At 45.9% G+C, this 9,708-nt stretch overlaps 1 protein-coding gene across 1 annotated transcript in view; it reads left to right on the forward strand.

Annotated features, from left to right (window-relative positions):
* Positions 1 to 204: 204 nt before the first annotated feature.
* The window catches only part of LOC119426287 (mitochondrial poly(A) polymerase), a 26,112-nt gene continuing 16,608 nt past the window's right edge, over positions 205 to 9,708 (forward strand). Inside the window, exons 1-2 of the mRNA XM_037693843.1 lie at positions 205 to 401; positions 487 to 711. Of these exons, the coding sequence (XP_037549771.1) occupies positions 499 to 711 (213 nt within the window). The 5' untranslated portion in view covers positions 205 to 401; positions 487 to 498. The remainder of the gene's footprint in view (positions 402 to 486; positions 712 to 9,708) is intronic.

Raw genomic sequence — 9,708 nt, forward strand, 5'->3', positions numbered from 1 at the left:
CTTCCTCAAGTTTTTGTCAAAGCATGGAGACATTAAGAAGTACTTCTTTTATGAAAGTTATGTAAGTGAAAGACCATGCTTTACTGATAAGTATGTGGCCTCTGTCATGTTTAGAGGTGTGTGTTTAGGATTTTTTTTTTCAATGAATGATTGTGTGTTTTCTGCAGGGAGTGTATGCTGTAGTAGAATATGCCACTCGGGACAGTGTTGCTTCTTTATTTGAATTGGCCACTATCCCAAGTATCAGCCATGAATCCTTGGTGCCTTTCAAATCTAGACTTCTGTCATTCAAAAATCTCAGCTCATTGAACTCGTGGAACCAAGAAAGGAGCCAACTGTGTCAGCCTCAAACCACTATTTCCTCCAATGAGCTCATCCATAGGCTGTCCAGTGAGGAGAGTGTAAGTAATTGTCTCATAAGAAACATTTTGTTTGCATTCAGATGGTTGGACTAGTTTGCAAAGTGTCTTTCATGTTTCATTGCAGGTAGAGCAGCAGATGGTCTCACTGACTAAGGCCTTTCAGCTCACAGAGGAAAACAGCAGACTGCGTTTCCTTGTTTGCTCTCTCCTCAAGGACATAGCAGTTGCTTATTTTCCAGAATGCACCATCAGGCCATTTGGCTCGTCTGTGAATGGCTTTGGGAAGCTCGGCTGTGACCTAGACATGTTCCTTGATCTGGACAGCATCAGTGGGAGGAACGTAAAAATGGTAATCAGGATTTTTCAGCTTTCTCAATATTTTTTAAACGTCCATGCTGAAAATTTGTGAACAGCAAAACATTTAAGAAGTGATTGAATTTGTTTTGTTAAACATATCTGCATGATGTTAGAGTCAGAGTTGTAGCTACAGTTGTATGACATTGTTTCTGCATTATATCCTTTATATCCTTATTTTCTTTATCTGTTTGAAACTTTCTAGTTTAAAATGAAACTACAAAGTCCATCAACAAAGTCCATGCTCAATAATCCAGGTATACAATCCAACATTTTTCAGTCAGGTCATCTGGACAGCTTTTTTTTGTGCTGAAACGTTTCGCCTTCGATCTGGAAGGCTTCATCAGTCAAGGAAACACACAACACAAAACTGATTCTTCCCCCAACAGCTTACTTCAAAGTGGAACAAACCAGTTATATTGGTACGAAGATGGTGTCTTTGGCACGCCCCCTCCTCCATTGCCAGCCCTCTTCCGGATTGAAGGCAAAACGTTTCATCACAAACAAAAAGAAACTGTCCAGATGACCTGACTGAAAAATGTTTGATTGTATGGATTATTGAGCATGGACTTTGTTGTTTTCAACCAGTTTGACACGACTGTCAACAAGGAAGAGGGCTGGCAATAGAGGAGGGGGCGTACCAAAGAAACCTTCTTAGCACCAACAAAACTGGTTTGTTCCACTTTGGAGTAAGCTGTTGGGGAAAGAATCAGTTTTGTGTTGTGTGTTTCCTTGACTGATGAAGCCTTCCGGATTGAAGGCGAAACGTTTCAGCACAAATAAAAGAAACTGTCCAGATGACATGACTGAAAAATGGTACAAAGTCCATCAACTTTCATCTATAAAGCTCAATGGTAATTTGGAACTTAGTTTTGTATTAATCTAATGGCAAAATGTCTGCATTTATCCATCCATCCATCCATCCATTATCTTAACCCGCTTATTCCATTTTGGGTCACGGGGGTCGCTGGTGCCCATGTCCAGCAATCACTGTGCGAGGGGCGGGGTACACCCTGGACGGGTCTCAAGTCCATCACAGGGCCACATAGAGACAAACGAGACAAACAACCATTCACTCTTTCATTCACACCTAAGGACAATTTAGAGTTACCAATCAGCCTAACATGCATGTTTTTGGTCTGTGGGAGGAAACCGGAGCACCCGGAGAAAACCCACGCATGCACGGAGAGAACATGCAAACTCCACCCAGAAAGGCCGCTGGACCGGAGTTTGAACCAAGGACCTGCTTGCTGAGAGGCAGCAGCTCTACCAGTTGCGCCACCGTGCTGCCCTGTCTGCATTTATATAAAACTGTATAAGTGTACAAAGAACAAAAACCAAAAGACATGGTAAAGCTGCTGCCATTGGCCAATTAGTCACACTGGCAACTAATTGTGCCACTCATGAGGGGCAGACAAATATAGAGTACAAGTTAAGCTGTGGATAAACAGTCATATTAAAAAATGTAACTAAATAGTAAAAACAATTTATGTTTGATTTTATGTTTCTAAAAAGTTTTAAGTAAAGCCTGATCAATATATCGGTGGGGCCAATAATTTTGGCCAATATAGGTGTTTAGGGACCTATCGATATTGGCGATAATGGTACTATTATCGGTCGATATAACACTTCTAATTTTTACCCCTAAAATGCTGGGAATAAGGATTCAAGGTTCTTTGTCATGTGGTGGAACAAAATTGTGTACACTGGGTCCAAGTTACATCCAACAAAAGTATTAAAATCTATAAGCTGTAATGATACAATGTATCCAGCAGAGGAAGCATAATGACTACTTTCAAGTCATGACCATTCATTTTTAAGTTTCATTTTAACATTCAGAACAGACGAAGCAGGGAGCAATACTGTGTTGCATATTTTGCTGAACAGACCATAGTAAGTAGCCTGATGCATGCTCAAAAATCCAAGTAGAAAATTCTAAAAAAGTTAAGTCTGGTACTCTGTATATTCAAAAAAACAAAACAAACAACAACAAAAAAAGTAGAAACGTTTCGTCTTTCATCTGAAAGACTTCTTCAGTCTGAGGTGCTGTATTCAGCTCAGTCTTATAAATAGCACTTTCTTGTAGTGGATCAACCAGTTTGATGCTGACAGCCAAAAATAGCTGCTCACATGATCAAGGAGGACCATTAGCCTAACAATGGATCATTAGCACCCTGATGGTTGTTTGCTATTCACAGAGGGCTGAGTGATACTAGCAATAACAGCATTGTAAGAGGGGGGCAGTTGAACCCGGAGGCCTCCACCCCTTTTTAATGATGGACGATTTCTTTTCACAAAGATGGCCTCCTTTACTTCTCTCTCAAACCATCGTTCCTCTCTATCAAGGATGTGAACATCTTCATCCCTGAAAGAGTGGCCGCTGGCTTGGAGATGAGTGTAGACCACAGACTCCTGGCCTGGTGGTGTTGCTCTAATGTGCTGGGCCATCCTTGTGGCCAGTGGCTGTTTAGTTTACCTGATGTAAGACTGATCACCCTCCTGACACTGAACAGCATACACAATATTACTTTGTTTGTGCCGGGGGGAATGGAGTTTTGGGATGAACCAGTCTTTGCCGTAATGTATTTTGGGGTTTAAAAGCCACTGGGACGTTGTGTTTAGAAAATAAACGTCTCAGTTTCTCTGATACTCCCTCAACATACGTAATGACCACTGGTCTGGGTTCCTCCTTTTCACCTTAAGGCTGACTGGAGTCCTGTTTGAGTTTCTTCTCTGCTTTCAGGAAGGCCCAGTTAGGATATCCACATTGCGACTAGAGCCTGTCTTGTGTGGGATTTCTCTTTCTGCCTGACACCTGAGTTAGTGGAGACGCTGTCTGCTCTGTGGTACATAGTCCTGATGACTCCTAACTTGTGCTCCAAAGGGTGATGGGAGTCAAACTGCAAATACCGGTCTGTGTGGGTGGGTTTGCGGTACACTTCAGTTTGCAAATGTCCTCTATCAGAATCCGAGACCTCACAGTCCAAGAAAACCAGCCTGCCATTTTTTACATCTTCTCGTGTGAACTTGATATACTTATCCACCGAGTTGATGTGGTCAGTAAAATGTTGGACTTCCTGAGATTTATTTTTAACCCAGGTGTCGTCAACATACCTGAACCAATGACTTGCTGGCGTTCCTGAAAAGGACGTCATGGCTCTCTCTTCTACCTCCTCTATATACAGGTTGGCAACAATAGGAGAAACTGGAGACCCCATAGCACACCCATGTTTCTGCCTATATTATTGGCCCCCATATGCGAAGTAGGTTGACTGCAGGCACAGTTTCAAGAGTTGACACAGTTGCTCCAGCATCAACATGTAACACAGGCGCTGCACAACTGGAGAAAGAAAAGCTCTGCAGAGAGTGGTGAAGGCAGCACAGAAGACTGTTGGAGTCATCCTCCCACCATCACAGACATTTACAGATGTAGGAAGAGGCCAACCTGCATCATGAAGGACCCTACTCACCCAGCACATCCACTTTTTGCCCTGCTCCCTTCAGGCAGGAGGTTGTGGAGCATTAAGTGTAGAACCACTAGACAGAGGAACAGCTTCTAGCCTGAAAATGTTACTCTTAAACCCTAACCAGGAAAACCACTGTGATGCCACTTTAATTGGCGATATCAGACTTTATCTGTGCTGCTGATTATCTATGCTGATTTTTTTGCCTCTAAGCTGCTATCTAAAAAAGTTAAATCTGGTCCTCTGGACATGAAAAAAAAACCAACAAAACAAAGCAAATCAACAAAAAAATGTAGAAACGTTTCGTCTCTCATCCGAGAGACTTCCTCAGTCTGAGGAGCTGTATACAGCTCAGTCTCTTAAATAGCACCTTCTCAGAGTGGATCAACCAGTTTTGCTACTGACAACTAAAACCAGCTGATCACATGCTCAAGAAGGACCATCAGCCTAACAATGGATCATTAGCACACTGATGGCTGTTTACTGTTCACACAGGGCTGAGTGATACTAGCAATCACAGCATTGTAAGAGGGGGACAATTGAACACGTAGGCCTCCACCCCTGTTTAACGCTGGACGATTTCTTTTCACAAAGATGGCCTCCTTTACTCCTCTCTCAAACCATCGTTCCTCTCTATCCAGGATGTGCACATCTTCATCCCTGAAAGAGTGACCGCTGGCCTGGAGATGAGTGTAGACCGCAAAGTCCTGGCCTGATGATGTTGATCCTCTATGCTGGGCCATCCATTTGGCCAGTGGCTGTTTTGTTTCCCCGATGTAAGACTGATCACAGCCCTCCTGACACTGAACAGCATACACAACATTACTCCGTTTGTGCCGGGGGACTGGATCTTTGGGATGAACCAGTCTTTGCCGTAATGAACATTGTGAAATGATTTTTAAACACGAAGCAGCGAGTTGAATCGCTCTGTCTCCCTCCTCCATGCTAGCAGGCTCCATTCAGATTAAGGGAGCTGGCTAACTAGCTTGCTGTATGGTTGTCTACACGGCTCAATTCTACGGCGGCCGAACGGGGAGTAGGAGTGGAAAAAATATAAAACTTAAATGCATTTTAAAATTGATTTTTGGACCTTTAGAAACGATTCAGAATCGCCAGGAATAAGATTCTAGATTAATCGAAAAAACTATTTTTTTCTGCACCCCTAGTCATAAACTCCGGATGACTCAGGTGGAGGCCTCAACAATCACCTGGATCAAAGACTACCTGACAAACAGACCACAGTTTTTGAGACTGAAGGGTTGTATGTCTAACCAGGTGGTCAGTAGCTCAGGAGCACCACAGGGGACTGTACTCTCACCATTCCTTTTCACTCTGTACACCTCAGATTTCCAGTACAAAACAAACTTCTGTCATCTGCAGAAATAGTCAGATGACTCTGCAGTGGTCGGGTGTATCAGAGATGGACAAGAAGCTGAGTACAGGGAACTAGTGGACCGCTTTGTGGCATGGCTTGGGGGAGTGGTGGCGCAGAGGTTAGATAAGGTGGGCCTGTGATCGGAAGATCGCCGGTTGAAGCCCCGGTACCGACAACATCAAAAATGTGGGTGGGGTAGGTGAAGCACCCACACCTGCTTCCACCTTTATTCGCCCCACTCTGGGCCCATGAGCAAGGCCCTTAACCTCCATCTGCTCCCTAAACAGGTCTCTCTTGAAACTGAGTTCTCGTGGCTCAATGAGACTACCTGTATAAATAAAGGGTAAATGGTGATGAAACAATCATCTCATCTTAAATGTGAACAAAACAAAGGAGATGATTGTAGATTTCAGGAGAAACAGGAACAGGTCCAACCCTATTTCCATCATGGGAGAAGTGGAGGTGGTGGAAAAGTATGAATGCCTTGGGGTTCACCTGGACAACAGACTGGACTGGAAATGCAACAGTGAAGCCGTCTACAAGAAGGGACAGAGCAGGCTGTACTTCTTGAGGAAGCTGAAGTCCTTCAATATTTGTAGCAAGATGCTGCATATCTTCTATAAGTCTGTTGTAGAGAGTGCCTTCCTCTGCCATCATCTGCTGGGGTAGCATCACCAGAGCAAGTGACCTTAAAAAGATCAACAAGCTCATAAAGAAAGCTGGTTCAGTTCTGGGGATTCCTCTAGAACTTTTGGAGATGATTATACAAAGAAGGATTCTTCATAAAATGAAAAACATTATAGACAACCTCAGCATCCTCTTAATCAGTGCCATACAACAACAGAGTGTCTTCAGTCAGAGGTTTCTTCAGATCTGCTTTAGACTTTAGACAGACTGCTACAAGAGATCCTTCCTGCACACAGCCATCAGCATCAATTACAGCTCTTAAATGAAACCAGGATGATGAGTTACTACAAAATTTAATTTCCCTCTGGCATTAATAAAGTATTTTTTGAATTGAATTGAATTTGGAATACCATATTCCATCCATAGCACGGTGGCGCAACTGGTAGAGCTGCTGCCTCTCAGCAAGCAGGTCCCTGGTTCAAATCCCGGTCCAGGGGCCTTTCTGGGTGGAGTTTGCATTTTCTCTCCGTGCATGCGTGGGTTTTCTCAGGGTACTCCGGTTTCCTCCCACAGTCCAAAAACATGCATGTTAGGCTGATTGGTAACTCTAAATTGTCCCTAGGTGTGAGTGAGAGAGTGAATGGTTGTTTGTCTCGTTTGTCTCTATGTGGCCCTGTGATGGACTTGCGACCTGTCCAGGGTGTACCCCGCCCCTCGCACAGTGACTGCTGGACATGGGCACCAGCGACCCCCGTGACCCAAAATGGAATAAGCGGGTAAAGAAAATGGATGGATGGATGGATATTCCATCCATCCATCCATTTTCTCCGCTTATCCGGGGTCGGGTCGCGAGGGTAGCAGCGTAAGTAGGGAGGCCCAGACTTCTCTCTCCCCAGCCACTTGGTCCAGCTCCTCCGGGGGAATCCCGAGGCATTCTCAGGCCAGCCGAGAAACATAGTCCCTCCAGCGTGTCCTGGGTCTTCCTCTGGGCCTCCTCCCGGTGGGATGTGTCCGGAACACCTCACCAGGGAGTCGTCCAGGAGGCATCCTAAACAAATGCCCGAGCCACCTCAACTGGCTCCTCTCGACGTGGAGAAGCAGCGGCTCTACTCTTAGTCCCTCCCGGATGATCGAGCTTCTCACCCTATCTCTAAGGGAGAGCCCAGACACCCTGCGGAGAAAACTCATTTCGGCCACCTATATCCGAGATCTCATTCTTTCGGTCACAACCCAAAGCTCATGGCCATAGATGAGGGTGGGAATAGATGGCCGATAAGATGGCCGCGCTCAGAGCAGTTGCAGCTTCACAGGCTCCCGATAGCATCCCAGTTTTTAGAAGTTTTGATATTGACTCTGTGCCTGACTCTGCGCGATTTATGCTTGTGAACTATAGCCGAACCGAACTGATGAGAATAGGAGCGGATTTGCCACGAAATATAGCAGAAATCAGCAACAAACTCAAAGCTACGCTCGGCAGAATGCAGATCTTAAAGTCATCTACCTGGAAGCTGCAGCAGAGGCGTTCCAGCGGGCAGAAGAGGAAGCGCTGCTCCCGGCTTAAGAGGAGAGGGTGCCGGGCGGGGGTTATGGTGAGGCTACGAGCTAACGCTAAAGCCGGTAAACTCCCCATGCCGTCTCTCTTTCTGTCGAATGTCCGCTCGTTGGACAACAAGATGGATTTACTTCATCTGAGAGCGGGCGCCTCAGAAGAGATGAAGAAGTGTGCAGTGCTTTGCCTCACAGAAACGTGGATTACAAGTGAAACGCCGGACTCAGTCTTCCAGCTGGATGACAGACTTTTTTTTCGAGCGGACCGCTGTAGCGAGCTAACGGGGAAATCACGGGGGGGCGGAGTGTGCATTTACGTGAGTAAAAGTTGGTCCACGAACTGTACTGTTGTAAATAGCTCGTGCTCGAAGGCTTTGGAGCAAATAACAGTGAAATGTCGGCCACATTATCTACCCCGAAAGTTCACAGTGACTTTTATCACAGTTGTTTACATTCCTCCGGACGCTAATGCTAATGAATCACTACAGGAGCTTCATGATATCATCAGCTCGCTGCAGAACAAACACCCCGAGGCTCTTTACGTGGTAGCCGGAGACTTTAACCACGTGAATCTAAAGGACTGTCTCCCAAGCTTTAATCAACATGTGACGATTCCGACACGTGGAGACCGCACGCTGGACCGTGTTTACACGAACGTAAAAGATGCATACAAAGCCGAACCCCGCCCCCACCTAGGACTGTCAGACCACATCTCAATCTTCCTGGCTCCTGCTTACATGCCCCCGCTGAGACGCTCCAGACCGGTACAAAAGAAAGTTAAATGCTGGATCCAGGACAGTGGCCCCATACTGAGAGATTGTTTTGACCGAACAGACTGGCAGGTTTTCAGAGAAGCTGCTGAAAATGGAGGTTCGCTTGATCTTGACCAATACACATCCTCAGTACTGGGTTACATTAGTACATGTACTGACACAGTCTCCACTATCAGAAATGTTAAAAGCTACCCAAACAGAAAACCTTGGCTGAATGCAGAGGTGCGTACCCTGCTGGAAGCCAGGAACACTGCCTTCAGGTCTGGAAACTCAGAGGAGCTGAGTAGGACAAGAAAAGAGCTGGTTGCTGGTATTAAGAGGACCAAGGCCACATATGCAAAGAGGATCGAGGGTCAATTCATCTTACAAGACCCTCGGAGCATGTGGAGGGGCATCAAGTGCATAACTGATTATAAAGGAAGGAGTGAACAATGCCCCAAAGACCCATCTCTGCCTGATGCCCTCAACAAGTTCTATGCACGCTTTGAAGACCCGAACAGACCACCCAGCACCAGACTCACCTCGCCACCGGATGAAGAGCATCTCAGCGTGACCTCAGCAGAAGTAAGGAGTACCTTCAGGAGGATTAATCCGCACAAAGCAACTGGCCCAGACAACATCCCCGGAAAAGTGTTGAAGGAATGTGCTGATCAGCTCTGTGAGGTGCTGGCAGACATCTTTAACACCTCACTTACCCTGGAGACAGTTCCCACTTGCCTGAAGACTGCCACCATCATCCCAGTCCCAAAAAGCTCTACAGTGACTGGTCTGAATGACTATCGGCCAGTGGCCCTCACCCCGATAGTCGCTAAATGCTTCGAAAAACTGGTCATGACTCACATCAAAACAACCATCAACATCAACGAGGACCCTCATCAGTACGCATACCGTGAGAACCGATCAACAGAGGATGCAATCTCCTCTGTGGTCCACACTGCACTCAACCACCTGGAGCAGAAAAACTCTTACGTCCGTATGCTCTTTGTGGACTTCACATCCGCCTTCAACACCATGATCCCCCAAACCCTGATGGACAAACTATCCACACTAGGACTAAGCCCCTCCATCTGCAACTGGGTACTAGACTTTTTAACAAACAGACCACAGTTAGTGAGGATCCACAACCTCTCCTCCTCCACCATAACCCTCAGCACTGGCTCTCCTCAGGGATGTGTGTTGAGCCCCCTCCTGTTTACTCTGCTCAC

Source organism: Nematolebias whitei, chromosome 20 (genome assembly GCF_014905685.2).
Source record: "Nematolebias whitei isolate Nwh7 chromosome 20, NemWhi1, whole genome shotgun sequence".
In the NCBI taxonomy this organism is placed as follows: Eukaryota; Metazoa; Chordata; class Actinopteri; order Cyprinodontiformes; family Rivulidae; genus Nematolebias; species Nematolebias whitei.